The sequence below is a fragment of the Rattus norvegicus genome, chromosome 8 (genome assembly GCF_021556685.1).
Source record: "Rattus norvegicus strain SHRSP/BbbUtx chromosome 8, alternate assembly SHRSP_T2T, whole genome shotgun sequence".
NCBI lineage: Eukaryota > Metazoa > Chordata > Mammalia > Rodentia > Muridae > Rattus > Rattus norvegicus.
Genome location: NC_141541.1, coordinates 65,552,614 through 65,580,164, shown reverse-complemented (window position 1 = coordinate 65,580,164; position 27,551 = coordinate 65,552,614). Strand labels below are relative to the sequence as shown.

Below are 27,551 nucleotides of genomic sequence, written 5' to 3'. Positions count from 1 at the left end.
TTTAGAAATAGGAGTGGTCTGTAACATTGAGTGAGGGAAGGCCTGGTGGTGCATGGCTTATGTCTTAGGGTTTCCACTGCTGTGAAGAGACACCATGACCAATGCAACTCTTATAAGGAACAATGTTTAATTGGGGCTGGCTTACAGGTTCAAAGGTTCAGTCCATTATCGTCAAGGCTGGAAGCATGGCAGTATCCAAGCAGACATGGTGCTAGAGGAGCCGAGAGTTCTACATCTTATTCCAAAGGCCATCAAGAAAAGACTGGCCTAAAGCAGCTAGGAGGAACCTCTCTTAGTTTCCCACAATGACACACACTTCTTCCAACAAGGCCACAACCACTCCGACAAGGCCACACCTCCTAGTAGTACCACTCCCTGGGCCAAGCATATTTAAACCACCAGAGCCTGCCCTTCCTCAGCACCCATGGGTCTCTTGACGCTGATTGAGAAGCTCAATGAACATGTAAGTTCTTGAGACTTATGATGGCTGCACGGTAATGACTGCAATGATTCGAATAAACCGCGTCTTTGCCAAAGTTGTGCCCTCTAGGAATGCTGCCCAGATCCTCTGTGTTGCTCATCCCTCAAGATTCCTCTCAAGTAGCAATGGGCATGGTAGCACAGCCCTTTAATCCCAGCAATTAAGGAGGCAGAGACTGGCAGATTTCTAATTTCCAGACCAGCCAGAAGTTTTTTAAAAAAAATTTTTTTTCCCTCAAAGTGACCCTTTCAATGACATGGCTTCCCTGACTAATGTGGCTTAAATTCTGCACTAGGAGCACCAATGACTACAACTCCCAGAAGCCACAGAACTAAACTACGACTCCCAGAATGCCATGCGATCACTAGCTTTTCTCTCGAGTCATTTAGAGCCGGAAAGGCGCTAGATACCGCGATACTTGGGGGTATCCTGCAGCTGGTGAGCAGTGGAAGGGGCGGGAAGGCTGTGTCTCTGGTCCCACGGGGTGGGGCTGTGGGATATGCTTCTCTGGCTGCTGTGGGTCCGCGTGAGGGTTGAAGTGTTATGTGTGTGATGTGGGGATATAGGTGTGACCCCAGTCTTAGAGTTGGGGGATTTGCAGCTGCACCTGTGCTCCTCGACCAGGGATGAATCTAGTTTAAAAAGCGACGCAATCTGGACACCCACATTTGACATTTACTTTTGAAAAACTGCCACATAAGGTGCCCCAACAAAAGATTTAGGAGCGTCCCAAAGTGCAAACATTTTAAACAAAATGCTTGTTTTGTAAGGGGTGGCTGTCACAACGTGCATGTAGAGATCAGAGGGCAACTTGCAGGACTCAGTTCAACCCTGTAAGTCCCGCCCTCATATTCAGGTCCTCAGGCTTGGTTGCAAGCTACCGTAATTACTGAGCCAGCTTTCCTCAAATTGTATTTTAAAGTAATAAACGAAAGAAAGGAGAATTTGGGAATGTTTAGGTACTTAAACCCTAAACTTAACGAGTGGCATTTAAAAATTAGAGTCATGGCAGTTTTTGTCAGAAAAGAAAATCGCCATCACCATCGTTTGGAATATTGGAACCAGAACTAGATAATGGGCAGGAGAGATTCCCAGCTTGAGAAGCGACGTGTGTTTGGGAGCTGGGGTCTTCTGCTTCTCTCTAGCAGTTGGGAACCAGCAGGACTCTGATGTATCTTTCCAACATGTGTCCACAAATGAAACTGCAGTAGCTTTAGAGTCAAACATGCCTACTTCTGGTTTGAGAGAAGTCCATTAGAATGCCAAGCCTTTTGACTGCACCCAGAATTCCTTGGGTGCAGCTCAGTCACGCTTTCTTGGCTACATTCTTGCCCATTTTGTTACTGGTAGGTATTCATGGAAATTTTAAACTTTGTGCTTGATTAAACTGAGAGAAGGAGAGTTATATTCACACACTGAGGCCCCTTTCTCTGCTGTGTGTGTTCTCTGTCTCTGTGTCTCTTAAGTTTCTCTCTCCCTCCCTTCACCCCTCCTCCTTTCCCCCTTCTTCCCCCTCCCCTCAGGGTCTCTTTCTGCATTCCAAGTGCTGGGATTAAAGACATGTGCCACCAAACCCTACTTTTTCTTTTTTCTTTTTTTTTTTTTTTCGGAGCTGGGGACCGAACCCAGGGCCTTGCACTTGCTAGGCAAGCGCTCTACCACCGAGCTAAATCCCCAACCCCTCTACTTTTTCTTGAAATATACATATAACTAAGTTCTGTGGTTATAATAAAGGTCAAGTAAAATAGGGAAAAAAATTGTTCCCTGCACATGCAGCTTAGACTATAAGACTGGTCTAGAGCTAGTTAGTTGCAGCCAGCACACCACTAATACAGGTGTCTCCCTTGTATCTGTACCTCAGCCTATGAGAGTGGAAAGAAAAATGAATCCGAAGTCCAAGGATGGCTCAAGAGTGACTCAGGCTCTACCCTGGAGACTTAAAGGGAACATTGAACCACATGATAAAATAAGCTTGTCTTTTGGGCTTTTTGTCTTGGGAGGGTCAGGAGTGGTGGGAGAGAATCAGATATTATAATGCTCAGCTCCTGGACACTCCTGGACCAGCATGATAGGTCAGGGAATGCAGATAGGCACAGCCTTATCTCTGACCACACCAGTGAGCTCTGTGGTTAGGATGGAGGGTACTCTGCCGTCCTAACTGCCTGCCAGAGCGGAAGGAATTGTGCTGGAAAGTTCTTGCTCTGAAATATCAGAAGGTAATGTTAGCCAGCTAAGCACAGACAGGAACCCTTTCTACTGTACAAAAGTTTCTCTCTTGCTGTTGTGTTTTGGAAGTTGTTTATCACATAAGCAGAGGATCTTCGTGTCTCTCTGAAGGATGGAGAAAGTGCAGTTTTCTGGCTGTGGTTTACCTGCATGGCCAGCTGCCCTGATCCCTGAGCTCAGGGATCACAGCCTTTCAGTCATAACCTGCTGCCTTCTTGTCCACTCTTCTCTGCTGCTCACAGTTCCTGTGAGTGGCAGGATCCAAGGAGGTAAGGTACTTCCTATAGTCACCCTGACCGTGTTAATTAGTACAAATTTTAAAAGTCTTTAATAGGATCTGGGTGGAGGAAGAGACTAGATGGGCTTGGAATTTGATCTTGGAGAGCAAACAAACTCTTGCAAGCTGCCACTTTTCCTGGGACTCAGGGTGAACACATATGCTTCTAAAGTGGGTTAAATCATCTGGTTTCTCTCTCTTCTGTCTCTGTCTCTTCCCCTGCCCCAGCACACACCCCCTCCCTGCCCCACCCAAGAAGAATGGCTTTGGTCTTGAGCAAAGCTTGACTCTCACAACAGTGTTTCTTGGGGCACAGTGCCTTCTGTGGAGAACAGCTGAAGTGAGCAGTAGAGTCCTGCCTCCAGTGTAACCAATGGCTTTCTGTAACATGACCCTTAGGAATGTTATCTTTTTGAGGTTCAGGGACTGCACATGAAATCGTGTGTCTGTTTTACAGGACTCTTCTGTTCTTGCATCATTTATTTTATTTATTTATTTATTTTTTTTGGAGCTGGGGACCGAACCCAGGGCCTTGTGCTTGCTAGGCAAGCGCTCTACCACTGAGCTAAATCCCCAGCCCCTGTTCTTGCATCATTTGACTGAAGAAGGACAATAGGGTCGAGGTTTGAGGATCGACAGGTAAGTTTTTCTGGAGATTCAAAAATGTGCCTTTTAACAAGCATGGGGGCTCACTCCTTTAATCTCAAAGTCAGAGGCAGGCGGATCTTGGTGAGTTTGAGGCCAGCCTGGTCTACAAAGTGAGTTCCAGGACAGCCAGGGCTCTGTTACCCAGAGAAATCTGTCTCGAAAAACCAAACCAAACCAAACCAAAAAGAAAAAAAAAAAAAAAAAAAGGATGTGCTTCTTATGGGGCTGGAGACATGGCTCTTGTACTGCTCTTGCAGAGGACCCAAGTTCTGTTCCTATCGCCTGTGTGTACACCCATGTCAGGAAGCCCACAACTGCGCAGAACTCCAACTTCCAGGTGACCGGATGCTTCTGGCCTATGAGAGCATCTGCACTCAAGTTCATATACTCTCTCTCTCACACACACATAATTTAAAAATAATTAACAACAGAACCCAAACGTGCCTCTCACCTACTAATGATGTGCTCTGGGAGAAGCTGGCGGTAGGTCCCATGGACTCTGTCAGTTGTTAACAGTGCTCTTCAGATTTTGGGTGGACTCATTTCTCTAACAGGCCTGGTCCTGGGTGAGGCTATGAATTGTAGCAAGGGTTCTTTGGCATTGGTGGTGGGGCTAGGGTAGAAAGAAGGCTCAGTGGTTAAGAGAGAGCTCTGCTCTTGTAGAGGACCTTGGTTCAGTTTTCTAGACCCACATGGCAGGTCATAACCATCTATTACTCCAATTCCAGAGAACCGGACACCCTCTTCTGGCCATTGTGGGCACTTTACACAAGTGAAGGACAGACATGCATACAGTCAAAATACCACACACATGAGACATACATGCAGTCAAAATACCACACACAGTGCTGACATACATGAACAGTGCCTGCACACATGAACAGTGCCCACACACATGAACAGTGAATATGTAAAGTAAATCTTTAAAAAGTGCTGAGCAAGGTAAACTTTACGAATAGGAGTTGTACCTAGAGAACTAATTTGTGCTTACCCCCTTTGAGAAGGGTACTCTGTATCACCTCAGCTCTTATGGATATATGACTGAATGCTGTGGCAATTGCAAGTGGCAGACAGCCCCATGTGGTTACCTAGGCTTGGAGGGAGCTGGAGCTACTGGGTTCTCCTTCTATGGCTGACCTTGACCTTTTGGAGTACATCTTCTACGACAACATTTTGTCTTGCAGAAAGAGCCACTTACCATTGCTTTTGGCATACACTCAGGCTGTATTGCAGGAGGCTTCAGAAATCAACTGTTCCCATGTCTTTCATATGAGCAAAGAGTTTGGGGGAGGGAATGATCCCTGCTCAAGATCACACACCAGATCAGGAGAACAGCCCTGGACAGGACCTGGACTCCTGCTTCACAGGGCAGGTACAGTGCAGTTTATTCTTCCGGCAGATAACCAGGACTGTGACAGTGAGGGACATGGTGGGTGGTGGTTAATCTGGTCATCTGGTCAACCCAGAGAGATGGCTGGTAGGGGAAGAAGCAAAGGCAAAGGAAACTGATGTCTGAACCGTGAGAGACCCTTGACAAGGTTCAGTGGAGAAAAGGGCGCCCCCCAGATCCATCCACAGAGTCTGTAAAAGCAGCAGTGTTGTCTTCCACACTTTGCTGCCCAGGGTTTGGTCCTCAGTGACTATGGCTGATGGAGTGAGGTGTGCTGGCCCAGCCGCCAGGGTAGAGTTTTGATGTGAGCATCAGCCACAGCATCAGAAGCTGGAGGAGGAGCCCAGGCAGCTGCTCCTGTGGAGTGGCCCACTGCTTTGTATTCGACTGTTAGAAGTCAGTTTGTATTTCGGAGCTCAACAGAGGCAAGTCTCCTGCCTCCAGATGCACTCCCCATTGCCTGTGGCTCCAGTTTACTGGCATCCTTGTACCTTGTCTTCTCTCTGTCTGCTTCACCAGCCAGCCAGGCACACCGCAGTAACTCCCCGGTCTCCACCACTCACCACGGCCCTCTCACATTGACAGCACTCACATCGCTTTCTTACATCAAAGCACCCCATTACAACCCCACTTGTCCCTCCTACCCTTCTCAGGACTCTTCAGCTTCTCTCTTAACCTACCCTGTGTTTTCTGCCATTCTCCTTCAGACCTCTCCGCTTTGCAGGGTCATTCCATTTGAAGTAACTTCCTCCTGCCTGAAACAGTGCTCATCCTTCAGACTCAGCCTGAATGATAACCTTTACGTGACACAATCTGAGACAGTCTCTGGGCAGCCATGGCATAGGCATCGAATGGAGAGGAGGCCTGATTTGGTCCTCCCACTATGTGTTACCAGAAGCTGGGAATGTTTTGCCCAGAGCAACCCCAGCATCTAGATGGCCTAGGGCATACCACATGCAGCTTGTTTTATGACTGAATGAAGAGGGTGCCCTTTATTCTGTTTTAGATTCTTCTCAGCTCCCAGAAAGCCACCAGATCCCGCATGGAACCAGAGGCCCCATGCCCAGCCTCCATACCCTCAGTGGAGAGAAAGTTCCATGTTCTTGTGGGTGTCACTGGAAGCGTTGCTGCGCTGAAGCTGCCTCTTCTGGTATCAAAGCTTTTGGACATTCCTGGGGTGAGTATCCTCTCAAGATAAATGTAGTGGCTTCTGGCACTAAGGAATCGCCTCTTCTGGGGCAAACTCGTTTCTGCAGATGTCTTTTTTCCCTTAATCCTGGTGTGTTAGAGGGAGATCCTCTGTGTGTGCTGGCGTGTGAGGCACACAGGAGACAGACGAGTGTACAAGATAAGCACAAGTTAGATTGAGATACTGTAGGTGGGGCACGAGAGACGGGGAGGGAGCCACGACCCCACACACTGACCCTGAGGGTTCATGAAGTCCTCTGGTCTTGAGAAGGGCAGAAGAGTCTCAGCACCCCTCATTCCCCTGCTCCCGCTCTCATTCCTCCCTGAACGCCAGGCTCGGGTCTCCGTCCTTGGTCTGACACTTTGCTTGTCTCAAACGTACTGAGCTCTCCAGGGGCTGCTCTTGTTCCAAGCCCAGTTCCCTCCAGTGTTCTTAGATACTCCAGAAGCCACTCCTGTGTGGTGGGATGGGAGATTTTTTTTCACCCTGTTTTTGGCCAGGCCACCTCAACTTTGACTAGTTTTATATCTGAGGGTTCAGGAGCAGAAATTCAAAGACTGAAATATGATCAGCTCCAGCAGGTAGATGCGTCATTTCCGCAGAATCCTCTGTGGGTCTGTGTAGCCTCCTGCTGTTCCTGTGTTCTATCTAATGACCGTTGCTGTGGGTTACCTCCTACAGATAACTGCCCCTTTCTCTTCACTCTTCAAGTCTGTATGAACCCCCAACTCACACTTACCTTTCCTGCCTGTCCCAGCCTGGGTGGTTTTATTTTCTCCTAAACTTACTTGACATAGAGCCTAGGCTGCGTTGGTCCTGCATGTGTTAATCCAGCACTAGTTTTGTGGGGGCACACATTAAGACACTGAGGTTCCTTTTCCTTCCTTGTGTCTGAATAGCCCCTGATGTGGGACCGCCTAGGTGGCTGTATCCTGCATGTCCAGCAGAGGGCGCTTCTCTCACACAAATGACTGATGTGGGTCCTTCCAGTCCGGGACTGGAAAACCTTGTTTCTTTCTTTCTACCAACTTCTACCGCGAATGTTACCTCCTCTCCAAGTCCCTCCCTGCCCCCAGGCTGAAATAAGCGATGACGATGCCAACTGTGCACAGTCAGGAGAAGAGAGATTCTCATGGCCGCTCTCTGTTTCATGTGCCCCAGAGCTGTTGCTAGAAGCTGATCAGATAGAGCCCGAGACAGAAGGCCTGGAAAGGGGCTCTGACGTAGTCACTGCCCCCTGGGGAGACAGGCGCTCAAACAGTCCGTTTTCCCATAGCCCCAGAGCAAGTGAGTTTCCGGGTAGGGGGATGGGGGTAGGGAGTCCTATCCCAGGACACAGATGGGCAGCCTCAGAGCACAAGGGAATGGTAACACCACTTCCTCCCAGCCCACGCATGTGTGGGGGTGTAAGGAAAGGGCTGCTGGCAGGGTGGTGGCTCCACCTACCCCAGGCTTTCTTAGCCTGGGCCCCTGGGAGGGAGGACAGGCTGTGTCTGGAACAGGCCTTGGCCCGTTCTTTCTCTGGCTGGGGTTGGAGCCCAAGTGAGGCAGCCAGAGGGCACTGAACTGTGGAGGCCTCTCCTTCACTTGACTCTTGAGAGCTGGCCTTTCTTGTTTCCAGTAGGGATGGTTCCTCTTGCCCATCCCCCAGGTGTGGAGGTGGAGGGCAGATGGCACAGTTTGACAGCAACTTGGCACAGAACTTGGCACATGGGAGCACTTAACAGTGCATGTTTCCTGCCTGGCACCTTTCTTCTGCTCTATGTCAGGGCCTTTGGGCCAGCACACGGCTTGAGGTATGGAGGCTGCTGAGACACCAACATGGGAAAAGGCCCTGAAATGATGTCCTTTGCATATGTGAGGGCCTCTATGCCCTCATCCTGAAGGTTGGCAGCTAGCTGAACCAAGCTTTGCCTTGTAGGGCTTCGGGGTATTGCTAATGCCCTGTAGGCATGGCCCCTGGCTGTCTGATGAACGCTTCTTACCTTCCCAGCATTCCTTTCTCCAGTTCCTCCCCTGGGAGACTGAGCTTCCCAATGTCCCTTTATATCGGGGTCTTGGTCCCTTGGAGCAGTCACCCTCAGCTCTTTACTGGGTTGATATTCATGTGAACAAGGTTTTCCCCAGTTCTCTTGAGGACAGTCAGCTTATGAATAGTCAGTAAGCATCTGGGTGTGGGTTGCAGGTACTGGCCATGCTACATACACACATAGCTGGTGTGCCAGCATGTGCAGGTGTCCTAGGAGAGCCAGAGACTGGAGGCTGGGCCGTCACACCACAGTTAGGTCTGAGATTGGAGTAAGCGGGGGGTGGGGGGTGGGGGGGTGGGGGGGTGGGGAGGAGTGCTGGCCTTAGCTGATGACCATATGCATAAATAGGTGAGAGAAGTCACCAGCAAAGGAGTCTAGGGGCCTTTTTGTGAGGCAGAAGAGTGTGACTAAAGGACTGGGAGGGACAGCTCCTTCTGGTAACAACCACCTGTGAGCCAAGCATTGGGGCCAGGAGACAGGAGGATGAGGACTCAAGGGTCAGTCTCAGCTTCAGGAGTCTCTGCTTCAAAAATATAATGTCTAGAAATGTAGCTCCAGTGGTTGACTACTTGCTACTAAGCATAGAGTGCTGGGAAAACCAAGTGTGATAGGGCAAGCCTGTAGTCCCAGCACAGGGAAGGCAGGAGCAGGAGACCCAAGTTCAAGGTCATCCTCAGCTACACATCCAGTCTTGAAAACAAACAAGAAGGAGGAGGCCTAGCGGTTTCCTAACCCAGACCCGGAGCCAGTTTATTTCTGCATTTGTTTCCTTTCTCAGCCTTAGTTATCCATGCAGTGAAGAGGAGGCGGGTAGACAAGGGATCTTTCCCGAGGGTCTCTTTGGCACTGGTGTTAGAAGATTCTAAATGTGAAGGCAAAAGAGACCAGGAAGGTCACCCAGGAGAATGTTTTTACAAATCTTTTAATTGTCATGTACATGGACAGCAATTTCATCCAGGTTGTCACCCAGCTTTTACACCTTGGTGGGAAGTCTGAGACCAGTGTGGTGGGAACAGGACTGAGCATCAAAGGGAATACCCCACAGAAGGAGCTGTGGTGGTCCTCGGGTTTACGGAAAGATAAGTCTCTAGCATGTCTGTCAGGGCACCAGGGGCTGAGAACTGGAAGGGAGGACCTTGCTCATGGCATAGGAAGTAATTTGCTTTTCCAGACGCTATACAGAAAACATGTAAGCGCTCATAGCCTTCACCTCACTCACAGAGCTAAACCCCATGGCTGCAAAAGTTCACCTTGTACAAGGATGCCCACAGTAGCATTGTTGACATTTCAAAACAAAACCGAAAGCAAGCCGAGAGCTCAGGGACAGGTACAGGGTGCACCATGCAGCTGTGGTGGTTATGGGCAATGATTTGGAACGATGAAGTGATGGCTTCCTACTGCTGTGGAGCCCTCCTCCGGATGTTACCAAAGGGCAGGTCACAGTCCGCACCCCAGCCACCCATCCTCAACAAGATCACAACAACAAAACCTAATAGTAAAAAGTGGAAAAGAGATTTATTCAGTCTGGCCACATTGGGAAGAGGGGTAAAGAGATCCCTTCCCTCCAAATCTGTCTTCAGGGCCTCGAAATGAGATTTCTATGTAAGTAGAGGACCAGGATTTGCGTATCTAAGCAGTCCCAGCTAAAATTTGGCCTGCCCACAGTTGATCACAGTTTCTTCTGTGGTAGTCTACCCAGGGGTCCCACCTCAAACACCCACCCCCACCTCCCACATACCCCCCTACCTCCTCCCCCCTCCCCCCAGCCCCACCCTCGGCCCAGGCTTTAAGCTTTCTCTTCTCCCAGCATGAGGTTCCGAGGGAGTTCAATCACTTGGGGTTTACTGTTTGAACAGTCTGATAGCCAAAATAATATCTCTTCAAAATATCCTAATTCCTTCCAAGCCAGGTAGGAGGACAGACGTGAAGCAAACCACAGTGCAGAGGGGAGAATCCACAGGCCGTCTGGTTCTCAGCCCCTTTTGTATAACCCGCAGCTAAGAATGGGTTTTAAATGCTTTGCTTCCTGTTTTCTTTTCAGTGCTAAGAATCAACCCCACGATGGCCTCACGTTGGTCATGTGCTAGATGAACAACTCCATACCAATCTGCACCTCAGGCCTCAGTTCTTACCTTTTAAAATAGTTAATCAAAAGTGGCTTTAAAAGTGTCAGGGATAGTGGCACATGCCCTCAATTCCAGCATTTGGTTTTGTAAGACCCCAAAGTGGCCCTACCTCAGGAGCGCAACCCACAGAGCACAGACTGACAGAGTGACCGCTGCAATAGCCTGAGGGTATAAGGTTTTTAATCCATGTGCATGGGGTTGCTCCTCCACGCAGGGAGAGGCAACCCCGAACCCAAAAAGCACACAACTTTTATTCCTTACAGAGGGCAGACTTCAGCAACAGGGTTAGCTGGCCCATTCTCATTGGTGGTGCACAGGACAAAGGATCTGGTCAGGTATTGGCTGGCCTGCTCAAGGGGCTGTTCTTGGCTCAGTTGGTCATTTTCCTCATCCAGCCCTACACCTGGCCTTGGAGAATCACTGAGAAAGGGCTAAGTTGGCACGTCTCTTAGAGGGGGCTGTGAACTGGGTGGTCGGGCAGGGTCAGGATGACATCTTTCGGTTGTTCTCGAAATTTACCACAGGGAGGGGTAGGGGGTCTTTGTTATTGTGGTTGTTATTGTTTTGTCTTAATTAGCTTAGTCAGAATTGGCTCAATATCTTGACCACCAAAACTTTATCATATCACTGGTCATCCTGACGTCAGATGTATCTCTCGGAAAGGTCATGAGTTTGTCATAGGCATCGTGACCACCAGATGTATTTTTCAAAACCTTGTTTTTACAGCTTTTGTTTTTCACATCTATGAAACTTTATTTCTTCATTGGGAGGCAGAGGCAGTTGGATCTCTGTGAGTTCAAGGCCAGCCTAGTCTACATTGTGAGCTCTAGGCCAGCCAGGGTTACGTAGTGAGATTAATTAAGTCCCCAAACAAACAAACATGTCAGGGATGGGCTGAGGATGTGGTCAGTTGGTCAGGGGCTTGCCTACCATGCTCAGAGGTCTTGCTAGCTTCAACATAATCCTGGCACATTCCTGTAATCTCAGCACTCAGGAAGCAGACACAGGAGGATCTGAAGCCCAATGTCATTTTCAGCTACATAGCAAGTTTAAGGCCAGCCTGGGCTACATGAAATTGTTTCAGAAGGGGCTGGAGAGGGAGAGGTGGGGAAGAACCAGCCTCTTCCATCTAACTCTTGAAAACCATTTTAAAGGGGTTGGGGATTTAGCTCAGTGGTAGAGCGCTTGGCCTAGCAATCGTAAGGCCCTGGGTTCGGTCCCCAGCTCCGAAAAAAAGAAAAAAAAACCATTTTAAAGACAAACTAGGTTCAATCCTGTTTATGATTAAGTCTGATTCTCAAGGATTGGGCTATGCCCTACCTGTAACCTTAACTACAAATGGTTCTGTACTGCCTGTTCCAGTCTTTGTTTCAAAAAGTTAATAACCATCTTAGAACCCTACCTTTGTTTCAAAAGGGTTGTTATGGTTACTTTGTTAGGACTACCTGTTGTTATAGTCATCTTGCAACTGTGACTTTCTTTCAGGAACCAGTGCAGGACTTACTTGTCATGCTTATGTTCTGTTCCTGAAACCCTGCCTATTTTGCCCCCCAAATACCCCCTTTGTAAACCTCATACCCCAGAACTATAAATATCTTGTCTTCTTCACATCCAGTGCTGACCTCTCAAACCCCGCCTTAGGGGAGGCAGCCTTTGTACACGAATCAAAAGGCTTGCTTTAATTAATCGCTTGCTTGCTTGCTTTAATTTGGCCATGAGGATTTGCGTCAGTGGTCTTTCTCTTCCCATCTTTAGGATTCACAATGGCTCAGTGGTTAAGAACACACACTGCTTTCCCAGAGGACCTGAGTTTGTTTCCTAACACGTTGGGTGACTCACAACTGCCAGTTCCTGGAGATCAGATCAGACTTTTATGAATCCCCACACTTACATGTTCACATGCACTTGTGTTTGTGATTGTGTATGCAGCCCCTGCCCCCCTTGGAGGTAGATGTGGAGGGAGATGGACTTCATTTTGTGTCAGGTCCTTTATTGTATACCCCAGCCAAGAGGCCCCATGCTGAACTTTGACACATTGTCTCACCACAGGATAAGGACATGGCAGATGGGCTTTGGGTGAGTGGTTCCCCCTATGCTCACACATTAGGATACTTGGTCCACAGTTGATAGTGTTCTCTGGGCAATTCAGGAGGAGTATCCTTGCTGGAGGAAATATGTCACTGGGGGCAGGCTTTGAGAATTCAAAGATTCCCACCATTCTCCGTTTGCTACCTCTGCTCTCTGCTTGTGATTTTAAGATGTGAGCTTTCACTTTGCTATCCCCGGTACCATGCCTGCCTGCAGCTTCTCATCCCTATAGTAATGGTGATGGGCTCTTACCGGCTGGAACTGTCAGCCCCAATAAACCCTCCCTTCTCTGAGTTTCCTTGGTCATAGTGGTTTATCACAGCCGTAGACAAGTAACTGATACAATGGGTATTTCCTCTTTAAAGTCCTTTGCTTCTGTGGGGACATTATCACATGCAGGCTAGAGATGCCAATCTCTGCCTGTGCTGAGACTTCAAGTGCTCTGTGGTCACCTGTAACTGGTGACCACAGTGGACAGAGCTGGTAAGACGTTTCCGTTCTTACCATCAGTTCTTACAGGATAATGTTGGGGTTCATGATTCTCTACTAGAGCAGTTGTGTCTCTAGGGAACATTGAACAATGTCTTGGCTGTCAAAATCAGGGATGGTCTTGCCACTGGCTACTAGTAGACAGCAGAGATAGAGGCCATGGGATTGTCTCACACCGTGACTGTGAAGTATTTCTTTGTTCTCTGCCATAGCCTGGACAAGACTAGGGCCCTAATGTAGAGGTGAAGTTATCACTGAGAGTTTCCATTGCCCCTCCCTTCCCCTCCCCTCCCCGAACTTTCCAGAGCCCCAGATTCCAGATTCAACAGAGAAAAGGAAACCAGCCTCATGAATTGGTTTCAGGAAGGAATCTCTATAAATGCTAGACACAATGCAGACAGCTTATGCAATCGTGTCTGGCCAGTCTTCAGTCAACATCGCACAAAGAAGTACCAGTTAAAAATACTCGATACAAAACCTAATCTTAAGAGGGATCTCGGTAGGGGACCAAGCACAGAGCTGACTTTTAGGAGTTATGCAGTGTGGGGGAGACTTTAATGCCCAGTTCTATTCCAGCAGGACCCACAAGGATTGCAGAGAAAGTAGGGGGGTGGGGGGGGCGGGGTTCCTGCCTTCAGGACATTTTCTGTCCTGCCAGGACTCCTTAGCATTTATTGCCTGATGCAAATGAATGAACAAGTGAATAGTCCATTGTGCGTGCGTGCGTGCGTGCGTGTGTGTGTGTGTGTGTGTGTGTGTGTGTGTGGTATGTATATGTATGTGTATGTTTTGTGTTTTGTGTGTAAGTATGTGGTGTGTGTGTGTGTGTGTGTGTGTGTGCGTGCACGAGTGCGCCTATATGTGCATGCATGTGTGCTGACCCAGGGTCCATCCAACCCCTGGCACTCAGGACCTTTTTGCTAAGTGAATGATGATGAAAGAACAGACCCCACAGGGCTGATGAGTCAGATCAAGTGGCATCTCTTTAAAACCAGAAAAACTAGCCTGGGCTTGCCTATTACCCTGGGGGAGGGGAAGGGCATAGGGAAGTCCTGCCTGTCTTAATGCTCCTCACATTACTCCTTGGGTGAATACATTGCCCCCGAGGCTCCCTAGCTGTGTGGCTGTATACCTTGGGAGGGTAACAAGAGTGTGGACTGGCTGAGAGGTAGTGCAAGAATCTTGAAGGAAAGATCCCAAACAGACTTGTTGCTTAGGGTAGGAGGTCTAAAGGATGCCTGGTTGGAGATCCTCTGGAGGTGATAGTTTGTGGGAAGGCAACATGAAGACACTGAGGTATTGAAGGATGTGCAGAGAGGAAAGCAGGTGAGGAGCCAGGAAGCCAGGACTCCCTGAACAAGAACAGTACCAATCGGGAATGTTCCCGAGCCAGCCCTAGTCGGCTTTCCTTACAGCTGGAAGGAGGCTTTTGGAATCAGAGTGGAGTCCACTGGTCTTCAAGGAGCAGCGTTCCCCGGGCTTAGAGTAGAGAAAGTATGGATCCAGCGTTCATAATGACTGGGAAGTTCTTAGAAACGGAGGCACAAGTCCCTTGCCGCATTGTGTAAGTGTGAGGCCAGTCTGGGCTGCATGAAACCTTGTCTTAACAACAAAGCAGGTGGTCTGTGCCTTTAATCTCCTCACTCAGGAGACAGAGGCAGGTGGATCTCTGTGAGTTCCAGGCCAGCCAGGGCTGCATAGTCAGACAGCTTTATTAAAGAAGAAAAGAGAAAAAACGTGGGTTCTGTAGGGCTCAGTGGGAACAGGCCTGGCTGGACCAGGTTTATTCATATGTGTTTGTGTGCATATGTCTTCAGAGGCCTGAAAAGAGCAGCAGACCCTGGAACTGGAGTTACAGATAGTTTTGAACTGCCAGGTGGATGCTGGGAACTGAACTTGGGTGCTGTGACAGAGCAGCAAGCCATCCCTTCAGCCCTTAAGTTATAACTTAGATTTGAGACAGTATTTTTGGTTTTATGTGTGAGGTAAGCACTCGCTCACTTAGCTGAATCTCCTAGCCCTAGAAGAGATGGACATCTTCCTAGACCCCTGGAGATGTTGTTGGCTGTTTATAACCAGAGGAAGATCCTGCAGGAAAAAGGCCGTCCTTGTTGGGGTGTAGAACAGTTGGTAGCATGCATGCTCAAAGCCCTTTGCTGATCCCCACAACCAGGTAAAATGTGAGAGATGGTGTAAGTCTATAATACCAGCACTCAGGAGGATTAGAAGTTCAGGGTCATCATAGGATGTTCAAGGCCAGCTTGAAATACTTGACGCCCAGTGTCACACACAAAAGAGAAGGGTACGATCTTGTCTTTTATCCCTCTTTCTTTCCTCCTAGCATGTGGACCTTGTGGAAGGTCTCTTGTCCTCAACTGACTCAGTATCTTTGGGGGCCTTGGGGGCTACTGATAGTGGTACAGGTAGAGAGGAAGCCAGGAGAACAGCAGAATTAAAATTTTAGGAGCTGCCATAGACCAGGTCAACAGCCGACTCTGGCAAGTATGGGTGTTTATGAGAAAACTGAGGAACAATGTGCCTGATTGTGTGGATGAGGACTTCGTGGAGTTCTTGCCGATTGCCAACCCCATGTGTATTGTCATGGCTGGTACTCTGTGCTGTTGTGCATCCTCTGAGATGGGGGTCTCTATCTCAGGCTTCTCAAGACTCATGATCCTCCTGCCTCAGCTCATCTTCCTGTCTCTGCTCCTCTGTTCCCTCTCCTTCCTCTTCTTCCCTTTCCCCTTCGTCCCCCACCCTCCTTTTCCTTTTTGTTTTTGAGGGTCTTACTGTGTGCCACAAGCTATCTCAAATTCATGCTCTCCTGCCTCAGCTTCCCGAGTACCGAGACTCTAGGTATTGCCATCACACCTGGCTTAATTAGACAGGTTTGTCTTTTTTAACTTTGCATTGAATTAAAATTATTATTATTATTATTATTATTATTATTATTGTAAATTTTTAAGATGGCGTTTTGGCTCTTGTCTCAAGAGCTTCACTAGGCTTGGCTGGTCAGGACCACGTTAAGTAGATGAGACTCCTCTGCTACCTGGGTGCTGGGACTATGGATGTGAGCCACCATGCCCAGTGCACTGTCTTTTGCTTTTAAAATCTTTTTATTGATTCCCCGAGAATTTCACATCACAGACTCCAATCCCATTCATCTTCCAGTCCCTTCCTGTCCTCCTTCCATCCAGAAACTCCCACACCCTGCAAAGAAAACAAACCAAGATAGAATAAAAAGAAAAATGTGGGGGTTGGGGATTTAGCTCAGTGGTAGAGCACTTGCCTAGGATGCGCAAGGCCCTGGGTTCGGTCCCCAGCTCTGAAAAAAAAGAACCAAAAAAAAAAAAAGAAAAAAAGAAAAATGTGTCATGGAAGCTGTGGTGTGTCACAGTGTCACACAGTGTGCCCTTTTGTTCACACATCTCCACTTGCAGATGTTCACTGCAATGAGTCATCAGTCTGCGTGAGGCCTCTGTCCCTGCCATACCATCCATACTGGGTCCTCACAGGAACACCTCCCGGATATCCTGACATTGCCCGGTGTCATGGAGATCCTGCAGCTTTGGATCTGCAGGACCAGCCCTTTCACAGGCTCCAGCAGATCATAGGTGGGGTAGACGTTGGGGCTCAAAACCCTGGATCTGGCCCGGGAGGCAGCTGCTCTGGTCAGCCCACCAGCTCTCCTGTGCTCAAACCACCAGGCCAGCTCTCTAGTACTGCCCCTGCTAGCTCCTCGCCCAGTGCCTCAGCCATTGGATTTATTTCTTTATAATTTTAATTTCTCAGACTTTCTTTTTTTTTTCTTTCTTTTTTTTTGGAGCTGGGGATCGAACCCAGGGCCTTGCGCTTGCTAGGCAAGCGCTCTACCACTGAGCTAAATCCCCAACCCCAATTTCTCAGACTTTTTAATTTCTCTGAATATATCTATTAAAAAAAATAGCACTGTAGGGCTGGAGAGATGGCTCATCAGTTAAGGCACTGGCTACTTTTGCAGAAGATATGGACTGAATTCCCAGCACCTACATGGATGGCTCCTAACTGTCTATAATTCCAGCCCTAGGGGGTCTGCTTTTCCAGCCTTTGAAGGCACTGCATGCACATGGTACTTGGATATGCCTGCAGACCGAATACCCATACATGTGAAAAGAATAAAGATAGCACGATGCTACTGTTTGTTGGGTGCATCCTCAGCTCTGAGCTTTTGCCCTGCATTGTGTGAGTTTCTGTGTTTAATCTTGTTCTCTAACCCCTCAGAGGGTTTTCTTCAAATACCTGATGTTCTCTAGTTGCACCTATTTAGCTATGGCAAGCTGGGTGGAAACATCTCTTCATTGCTAAGACTCAGTTGGCAATGAAAGATGTTGTTGAGGGCCCTCAGAATTTAGTACCACAAAATTTCCTTCCCTGCAACCCCCTAATAGTCCAAGGGTCATTGGGTTTTCCAGAAAACCTGCCATAGGTCTCCTGCCTGTAGACACAGTGTCGAGAGTGTAGCTCCATTGGGAGTGCCTGTACCTGGGCATTTCTACAGATGACTTCTAGCCCAGGACTGGTTGGCCTCTGTTTGACAGCTCAGACGGCTGCTGGGCTGGGACAGAGGCTCCTCTGCTCCCTGAGCTGTCTCCGTCCTTTCCTCTGGTGGGCTTGTTTTCATTGATGTTCTGGGTCTTGATCTTTGGTCTTCTAATCTCATCTGCTCTTATTTCCTTCCACTTTAATTTTCCAGAAGCGTGTTGGTAGGTCATAACTGCTGTCATTTCCTCCTCTGTTTTTCAGAGTTTCATCTACTTTACCTAGCTGAAACCTTTTTATTATTATTCTATTTACAGTATTGGATATCAAACAAAGGGCTCATACAAGCTATGCAAACACTACCACTGAGCTATCCTGCCAGCTCTTTCCCATATTTTGAGGCAGAACTTTACTAAGTTCCCAAGGGGACTTCCTCACCTCCTCCCTTAGCCCCCTGGACAGCTGGGTTGTGGGCATGTGCCACTGTACCCAGCTTGAATGAGAATGTGATTTTTTTTTTACATGTTTATTTATTTAGCTCATCTGTGTGCATCCACCACATGTATGGAGAGATCAGAGGACAGACTGAGGGAGTCGGTTCTCTTTTTCCAGCACCGGATTCCAGGGATTGAACTCACATCCAGGGTCAGTGTCGAGTGCCTTGACCCACGGAGCAATCCTGTCACCCAGAAAATGTATTTTGATCAGCTGTGTAGGTTATTATGCGTTTACATTTATTACATTTGGACTTAATTCTGCCATCTGTATTTTTTCCGTGTTGGAAATTGAGCCCAGGGCCTCTACCATGGGCCTACCCCCTAACCTCTTCTTTTTTTTTTTTCTTTTTTTCGGAGCTGGGGACGGAACCCAGGGCCTTGTGCTTGCTAGGCAAGCGCTCTGCCACTGAGCTAATTCCCCAGCCCCCTGCCTCTGCCTTTTGAGTGCTGAGATTGCAGGTGTGTGTCGTTGTAATCAGTACTTTCTACCTAGTGTGTCTTCCTTCTCTCTGCTGCTTTCCCTGTCTCCTTTGTTCTGCAGACTGAATTTTCTTCTCCTACTTGGAAGGCTGTGTGTGATTGAGTTCGTTTCATTCTCACAGTGTGACTTATTCATCCTAGACTTGAGCTTTTCACTGTCCTGTGTCTGATGTGAAAACATGAAGGCCCTCCCGTGGTCTTTCCTTGTTCTCCCTGCCTTGGTGGGTCCAGGCTGTACACAGTGGCTGGGCTCTCTGGAGGGGCAGGGTAGCCCTGCCTATCTGCCATTGCTCAGAACTGGCAAGGTTGTTCATTGGTGTCTTAGAGAGAGGCCTTCAGCTCCCGGTGATGGTCTGGTTTAAAGCAGTGGTTCTCAACCTTCCTAATGCTGTGATCCTTTAATGCAGTTCCTTATGTTGTGCTGACCTCACCCATAAAATTATTTTCACTGCTACTTCATAACTGTAATTTTGCTACTGTTATGAATTGTAATATAAATAAATATCTGATATACAAATGGTCTTAGGTGACCTTGTGAAACGGTTGTTCTATTCGCAAAGGGGTCATGACCCACAGGAAGAGCACCACTGGTTTAAAGGCTATCTAAAACCTTCCCTGAAGAGAACTGAGGCAGGAGGAACAGGTCAGGAATTCTGGAAACTTTAGACCTGCGGCTACTTCTCAGCCCTCCTTTCTGAGATGTCTGCTTTTCACCCCAGCATGGCTCTCAAGAGTTGTGCAGAGCTTGGTACTCCCACACCCTGCTCTATGCAGGGGAGAAGTAGCCAAGGGAAGGGGTGGCAGGCAACCTGGCTGTGTGCAGAGGCAACCCCAGCCTGAATCATCGAGTTCTTATCAAACAGCAGTGTTGGGGCTGTCAGTGTCTGTCCAGCAGCCAGGAAACTGAATTTCCTTTGTGAGATCTTCCGATTTATACATTCATTAAAGCCTCTTACAACTGTCCAGGCTACGTGACTGGCGGTGGTTGTCAAATGATTCTTTCTGTCACCCTTGACTGGCCTTCCTCCTTGATGAATGTCTTTCCTGACTCAGGGCTTTAACACAGGTTAAACACCCCCCTCATTTGCGTCAATACTTTTTCAGTGACTGACAGGGTGAAGATACTCATTCTCCCCCACATGAGGGCACAGACTTTATTTTCCCAGAGCCCATCTGCAGCCTGAGGCCCCTCCCCACACCCAGGCCTTATTCCTGAAAGTGGGTGAGGGGACTCTACGGTCTCACTGGAGCATGGATTCTGACACAGTATGGGCACACCAGCTGTCAATGCCTTTTCCTGTAGCAAAACAAGCTGTTGGCACAGAACTCAGTCCTGTGAGTCTCCTTGGTCGGCCCCGCTGCCTAAGTAGACTTGAGTTCCCTTGCATCCTGAGGCCACTGCTTATATACCCGAGGCAGGTGGTGACTCATCTCTCAGCAGCCCTCAAACAGGGAAGTGAGATGTGTGCACCTGGCAGAGCCTGACCTTTGAGTGACAGTGAAGTAGCTGTGTAAACATTAGGCTGATTGCTAGGGCGAAGGCCTGGTCAGTGCCAGCTGTGAGGAGAGCATCTGCCTGCACTGGCCCAAATGTGGCCTCTCCGCCTGTGGCTCTAGTAACTTTTCCCTTTATTCTCCCTTCCCTCTACTTTCTTGGTGACAGCTGGAAGTCACAGTGGTAACAACGGAGAGAGCCAAACATTTCTACAGCCCTCAGGATGTCCCCGTCACCCTCTACAGCGATGCTGATGAATGGGAGGTCAGTGGGGGCCCATTGCTTTTCTTCCAGCAGGACAGAGCTGTCTTCCTTGTAGCCTATGGCCGTGGCTGTTGGAGCACATGGTCTAGGCTCAAGTCAGTGGTCAGGGCCATCTGGGTAGAGGCAATGAGGAAAACATCTGTCTAGCTCCTGGCCTGCGGGAGGCCTGTGGTACCGCCTTCCTTACGCAGAGCTCAGCTTTGGCCCAGTGCCCTGGGTTGTGTCCTTGTACTTATCTGGGCTGATGAAACCACAGAGGAGCTCTGTTCCCACCACCCTCATCCACGTGCCTCTCAGCGTCCAGAGTGCCTCACTTCCCACGGCCGCTGGCCATGCCTCTGCCCTCCTGCAGAGGGGTGGGCACCAGTGGAGTTGCCAGGCGCGGAGTGTGGGCCTCATAGGGCTGTCCTGCCAGGCGGTTTAAAACATTCTCAGCCTTGAACGTTTCTGGCTGGCCTGCCCTTCCCTCCCTTCCCCTCCCCCTCCATTTCTCACCACCACAGAGCTCTTCTACTGGCTTGGACAACCCAAGCATCCGCCTCAAGCAGACAGGCCAGGAGTTCCCTGCCAGATGTCAGTTCTCTTGAAAACCAAACCATAAAGGGAATACGCTCAGAGAGACAAGGAGCGTTTGTTTCCTCGGGCCTGCTTTCTGTCAAGCTGCTGGCTCTGTGGCCATTGCTCAGCAGCTTCACTGTACAAGGGGATAGGTGGAGGACTGAGGGAGACCCAGCTGGTTTCCTTGGCTTTTTCAGATTACTGTACCTGGCCTATGTGGCTGCTTCCCCTCCCCACACACATGCTGAGAGTAACTGGATTGGTGACCCCTGTTTCTTTCTTCTGGCAGATGTGGAAGCGCCGTTCGGACCCAGTTCTCCACATTGACCTGCGGAGGTGGGCCGACCTCATGGTAGTGGCTCCCCTCGATGCCAACACTCTGGGGAAGGTGGCCAGTGGCATCTGTGACAATTTACTTGTGAGTGACTCCTGGTGTCTGTTCTCTCCAGCTTTGCTCCCAGTTTGCTGAGCTGCAGATTTTACTGTACAGGGAAGTCTGTTACTATGGGGTGCAGGTCTGTTGAGCAGCCCCTGTTACTATGGGATACCGGCATGTTGAGCAGCCCCACTGTTACTATGGGGTGCAGGTCTGTTGAGCAGCCCCACTGTTACTATGGGGTGCAGGTCTGTTGAGCAGCCCCCTCTGCTACTGTCTCTTTAGCAAGGAGGTTGAAGATCTGGGTCCAGTGGACCATCTGGCTTTGCCGCTGGTGTCTGGGTGTGTCCACCTTCTCCTGCCCTCAGTGGTCAGCCAGCTGCCCCTCCCTCAGCCCTTCCCTCTCCCTCCTCCCAGGCTGCCTTCACATTGACTTTCCTGCCTTTAGTGCTTCCCATCAGTTTCTCCTCCCACCAGAATCTAGGAACACACAGGAACACCCTGAGGAGGGCGTCGCTTCCTCATGGGTCTCACATACTTATTTCTCTCTAGTCACTTTGGCCCCAAAGCTGAGACGCAGGAAAAGGGTCTTTCACATCTATCAGGAAATGCATGGAGAGAGAGAGGAGGAAAAACCAGCTGAGAAGTATTGTCAGATTGGCTTAGGCCTCTGAGACCTCTTGGGAGCTGCTGTCTTAAAGAGCATCTGCCTTCACTTTTGTGATAATCCTGGGAAGGTCTATGGTCACCCCTCCCTCTGTTTCTTGACCTTTCACCTCTCGTGTTCTGGAGGCGTCTACTGAGGACACAGAGAGTGCTTGCTCTGGAGAGAGGTTTGTAATTACCATGCAGACAGGAGGAAAGTGTTCCATGGTGAGCACCACAGTCTCAAGTGAGCCCATTAGTCTTTGGAGCCTGCTTGGTGCTAGTCACTAAGTAGGCCTTTAGTAATTCTGCTTGTATGTGGTAGGAAGTAATTCTCTCTCATAAATATTTTTGTTTGAATTTGTGTGTGTGTGTGTGTGTGTGTGTGTGTGTGTGTGTGTATGTGTGTGTGTGTATGTGTGTGTATGTGTGTGTGTATGTGTGTGTGTGTGTGTGTGTGTGTGTGTGTGTATGTAGGCTTGTGTCAGACTTTTGGCAGTCCTCCTGCCTCTGCCTTCTGAGTACTGGCATTACTGGTGTGTGTTACTCAGCTCATTTTTAGAGCTGAAAATGCTGAAGAAGTGAATATTGAAGATGCATCAGGAACTTTAGGATATCACATATGATGTAGGCCCTCATCTGGGCCCGTCAGCAGAAGCCTATAATCCTGGCATTTGAGAGGCTGAGGCAGGAGGATCAAAATATCAAGGCCTGGTGGGCTACAGAACAAATCTCTAAATAGAAGGTAAAGAGGGCTGGAGCTACAGCTCAGTGGCAGAGTGCTTATGTACTGAGTGGAAAACCCTAGGTTCACTCAATCCCCAGACAACGGGTAAAAGAAAAGCAGACATTAGTATCCTGGTTTGCTTTATGAGGAGGCTCTTAGCTCCTCCTCTGGGAAGCTGCTGGTGACCTAAGCATTGTTAGACTAAGAATATAGGATGAGAGGAACACCCCCTGATGCTATGGCCAGGGTCTGACTGGGAAGGACAGAGACGCAGAGCCGGGTACAGCACTGTCCTTGCTGCCCAGTAGGACTAAAACAGCACAGCAGGGCACTGAAACTGGTGAGGGGAACTCAGCCGTGTACCCTGCTGGGCTCCCATTGGGACCTCAGCCAGCTTTCTTAGGCTTCCTCCTACCCTCTGAAAACTCAGGCCTCTACTCCCTATTGTTGATGTTATCATTATTGTTATTGTTAGTATATGCCTGGCCCTCCCCCTTTAAAAACAGTCCTGAGCTGAGTTGGAGGATGGCTCAGAGGTTAAGAGCACTGAGTGCTCTTTCAGAGGACCAGAATTTAATTCCTAATACCCACACGGCGGTTTACAGCTGTCTGTAACTTCAGTCTCAGAAGTGTAACTTCACACCCTCTTTTGGCCTTGGTGTGCACCAGGCACACATGTGATACACAGACATATATGCAGTCAGAACATGTAAAGCAAATATTATCACATGTAGCCCAATTGGCCTTGAAGCCCTGATCCTCTCTCTCTTCCTTCTCCAGGGGATGGGAGTGCAGGCGGCCTGAGGGCCTGACTTTTCTTCTTCCAGGCTGCTACATCTCTATCTTTGAGGTTCTCTTCTTCAGAATTGGCTAGACCGTGAAACATGTTCCCCAAACTAACCATTTGCCTCAAACAGTTTCCCTCGAAGATGGAGGTCTGAGACAACCTCTACTAGTGTTATGGTTTGGGCTGTCCGTGCCCTCAGTGGTGGCCACCTCCTCCTCAGTAGGTATCTTCTTAGAGAAGGAAGGCCGCACAGCCTGCCCCCTCTTTCCAGATGGTCCAGACGGTCCTGTCCAGCATGGGGAAGTGCTGGAGAGCAGTGTGCTAGATGTTGTCCTCATTCTGCTCTCCAGGCCCTCTGCCTGGGGATGGCTATCTCCACCTGCTCTGGCCTTCTGTGCTAAGCTGTCAGGTCCAGAAGAAAGAGGGGTTGCCTCCCCAGGTTGCCAGTCTGGAGCGGTGCTAGTCTCTGGACTGGGATCCAGCCATCTGCCCTGCCTGAGCAGATTCCCAGGAGCAAGGCTGAGGTGCCCAGCATGGTGCCAACCACTTGGCTGTAGGAGCCAGTGTCCCTTTCCCTTCCTACTGCCAGTTGCTTTGGAAGAGCTGTGGTTTGTCCAGGAAGCACTGAGCTGCGAGTCAGACGTTGGGCAGACAGGTTGGGTTTTGCTATGGTCAGTGCACTCTATTTGAGGGTTCTTAGAGCCCAGCCCCACCCCATTCCTACACCACAAATCATCCTTCCTAGGGTCCTTTCTAGGTTTGCTTAGGACTCCTGTAAAAGCAGCAGGTGGCCCAGAGCCGAGAAGAAATGTGACTAAAGCGTCCGCCCACAGCCAGGTTGTCTTATTGAGAGGAATTGGTGGGAAACCATATTGATGTCTGGGATGAGGCAAGCAACCAGATTCTGAGACTGTGCTGTCCCAGGAGAGGGCAAGGGCACTTGGGACAGGCAGCCACCGGCGTGTTCTCTGCACCTGTCCTCCTTTTCTAAATGGACTCTTTCTGGGAAGGGGTATCACAGTTGCTGTTTCCCCATGAGCCTCAGGAAGAGGTAGCTGGTGTAGTCAGAGCACAGGAAGCCCGTTTCCTCGGCCTCCCGAGCCTGTGCCTGGGGTAGGGACTGCAGTTGTGGAGCCTGTACTTACTGCCAGGCTCTCAGCTAAGGACTTTGAAAGTTTTTGCATTTTTGCTGGGACCTGGGGGTGCCCATCTTTAGTATCAGCATCTTCAATAAAGCAGGGGACCAAGCGTTGAATGTCGTCTGTTACATTACCAATTCAGAGGCCAACCTGGGCTACATGAGGTTGTGCCTCAAAAAACTACTACCATACCACATCACCATCAAAACATTCACATTCGTTTACATTTTTTAAAACATTATTTTATTTTATTTTATTTTATTTCATTTTATTTTGAGACAGGGTCTATGTAGCCCTTGGTGGCCTAGAACTTGCTAGACTGGCTTCAGAGTCCTAGGGCTAGGATTAAAGGAATATGCTACAATGCCCAGGTTTTTCTAAAGGGGGGGAGGGAGGGAGGGAGAGAGAGAGTGAGGGAGGGAAGGAAGGAATGAAGGAAGGAAGGAAGGAAGGAAGGAAGGAAGGAAGGAAGGAAGGAAGGGAGAGAGGGAGGGAGGGAGGGTCCTTGTATATATTCAGGTCTGACCCTGCACTTGAGATTATCTTGCCTCAGTTTCCAGAGGGCTAATATTACAGGCGTATGTCACCATACCTAGTGTTCGACTATGGTTTGATTTCAAGCTTGCATGACTTCAGAATTCACAACCTAAGACTCTGAGTTGGCAAATAGGAAGGGAGGGAAGGTCTGAATTGGTTCAGCTCTTTCCTAACTGCTCTTTTGTGTGACCTGGTGGTCTGGTCTGGCTTTGGAAGATGGGGAGGTGCCCAGTCCAATGGCTGGCTGTACAGGACCCTGTTTGTATCTGCGTGACCCTGTCTCTCAGGGAGCTGCAGCTTGCTCCTCTGTGAACGAGGGACAATACCTTCCTTATAGGGCTACAGTAAGGGTTCTTGAGATGATGGATGAAGAAAGGTGCCATATGCTGGCTGTTTTCATTCTCAGAGTTTAGTTGGCCTAGAGTAGAACCGTTGCTGAGTAGATGAGTAGACCGTGAACAGTCTGGTTCCTAGCTTTCCAGTGACTAGTGAAGCTGGTCCCTGGACCCCCGGGATTTCTTCTCTCCCCTTCAGTTTGAGCCTGCGTGGAGGCTTAGGCTGGTGAGCAGGGAGGTAGCATACAGGATGGAGGTCTGCTGGAGTTGTCTGGGTCACTGTGGGTGCTGATCGGGTGTCTCCTGTGTCTAGAACCAAGAACCTCAGTAGAGATGATGAGGGATGAAGAGACAGCCCTCCCTCCCAAGGATGCAAGAACAGTGGGTGACGCCCGTCATCCCTAGGCAACGGCTGCTCTGCTGATTGTGGCAAGGACAGTGGGGAGGATTTAGGGGACTGAGAAGGGTCGGTAGGCAGAGCATCAGGATCTCTTCCCCTGCCCCCACTTCTTCACAGACCTGTGTCATCCGGGCCTGGGACCTCAACAAGCCTCTACTCTTCTGCCCCGCCATGAACACTGCCATGTGGGAGCATCCGCTCACTGCCCAGCAGGTGGGCCAGCTCAAGGCCTTTGGCTATGTGGAGATTCCCTGTGTGAGCAAGAAGCTGGTGTGTGGAGACCAAGGTAGGCTTCTTACCATACTTAACCCAAAGCTGTCGAAGGTGCTCTACATTGGGGCCACGTCTGGGTTCTGTGGTCCAATGGGTCTCTGGCCATTGTGGCCTTGGATAGAACTGTTTTCTGAGCTCAGCTCTCTGACTAGAGATGGATAGAGCGCTAGTTCTTGTCTCTCAGGATTGTTAGGCTGAAGCGTGACCGTGTGTGTGAAGTGCCTGGTGGAGCTCCTGCAATAGAATGAACACTGACTCCTGGGCCTGTCCTGAGCCATCTTGGAAGGGATATGGATTCAGCTCAGGCAGAGCCGAGCTTGTCCTCCTCTAGCTTAGGATGTGGGTGGAGTGGGCAGACTCCTGAGTAGTAGCCACAGGCAAGGCTAGCACATCTGGTGCCTCTTAGTTACAGTAAACTTTGCTTCCAGGTCTAGGAGCCATGGCTGAAGTGGAGATCATTGTGGCTAAGGTGAAGGACGTGCTCTTCCAGCATGGTGGCATCCAGCAAAGTTGAATAGGATTTCTGCCGTGATGTCCCTGCACCCAGTGAGTCCCGCCTGAGCTGTTGAAGGATGTCAGCACAGTGTGAAGAGCCCGTGCTTGCTGAGGAGGGGCCAGCCTGTACCTTCTCAGAGCTCGTGCTTGCTGAGGAGGGCTAGCCTGCACCTTCTCGGAACTTCCCTTCAGTCTAACCCTCTTCAAGCTACATGGGACCACAGAGCCAGGTCCTACTTTGTTTTACCCAGGAGATGCCTGCCTCCTGGAGGCCCTCCCATTTCTTTCTGGGATAGGCCCAACAGACTAGGCAAACACACTGCTGCTGGAAGGGTAATTGAATGACTGAGGGACCTCCTGCTTGGGAATGCCTTTTAGACACACCATGGCTGAAGCTGGGCATGGAGACTCACATCTGTAATCCTAGCACTCAGAAGGCTGAGGCAGGATTGCTACAACTTTGAAATTGGCTTGGTCTACATAGTGAGCCAGGCCTGTGAGTGTGATAGCCTATTTCAAATCAAAAGCAGCAAGAAGAAAGACCATAGCTCAAGGTCCCTGGTGCAGCAGGCTCCTGGCTGGGCTCTGGAGGCTCCCATTCTTTGGTGCCCAGGTGTCACACACAGTCAAGAAGTCTATGAGGTGGCAAAACTCTTCAGATTTCCCAGCGACTGTACTGAGAGTGGGGGCAGGAACGGTTCTGGGAAATAAAGAAAAGTGACCTTTCAGGAGGCTCTGTCCTTCTTTACATCCTGTCTGTGACCTCATAGGTCAGGGTTATGGCCACGTGAGACCTGACAACTGACTAGCATGCCCACATTCCTGTGCCCTCTCAAAGCAGACAGCTCAGATTCAGATCTCAGTCCTACTGCTTAACCCGCTCCGGACCTGAGGCCCTCGCTTTCCCATCTGCAGGGTCACGCGTCCGTAATAGAGCTGCTGAGAAGATTAAGTGGGGTGTATGTGAAAAGTGCACTTGTCTCTTACACCCACGGGGATACACTGCGTGGTTCCCAGCAGATGCCTGAAGCCAGAGCTCTATACGTTATGATGTCTCCCTTAACATACATACCCTGTGACA

General features: G+C 49.4%; 1 protein-coding gene across 13 annotated transcripts; it reads left to right on the top strand.

Annotated features, from left to right (window-relative positions):
- Positions 1-876: 876 nt before the first annotated feature.
- On the top strand, positions 877-27,198 carry Ppcdc (phosphopantothenoylcysteine decarboxylase). 13 transcript variants are annotated; one of them, NM_001429414.1, is made up of 9 exons: positions 877-919; positions 2,819-2,976; positions 3,442-3,623; positions 4,817-5,004; positions 6,029-6,199; positions 20,103-20,198; positions 21,046-21,174; positions 25,820-25,988; positions 26,404-27,198. In NM_001429414.1, the coding sequence occupies exons 4-9, from the start codon at positions 4,927-4,929 to the stop codon at positions 26,487-26,489; spliced, it is 729 nt and encodes a 242-aa protein (NP_001416343.1). In that variant the 5' UTR covers positions 877-919; positions 2,819-2,976; positions 3,442-3,623; positions 4,817-4,926; the 3' UTR covers positions 26,490-27,198. The 13 variants fall into 13 exon arrangements, with proteins under 13 accessions (NP_001416343.1, NP_001416342.1, NP_001102233.1 ...); NM_001429413.1 differs by lacking the exon at positions 3,442-3,623; XM_087562773.1 differs by lacking the exon at positions 2,819-2,976 and having other exon boundaries at positions 886-919.
- The last annotated feature ends 353 nt before the right edge of the window (positions 27,199-27,551 follow it).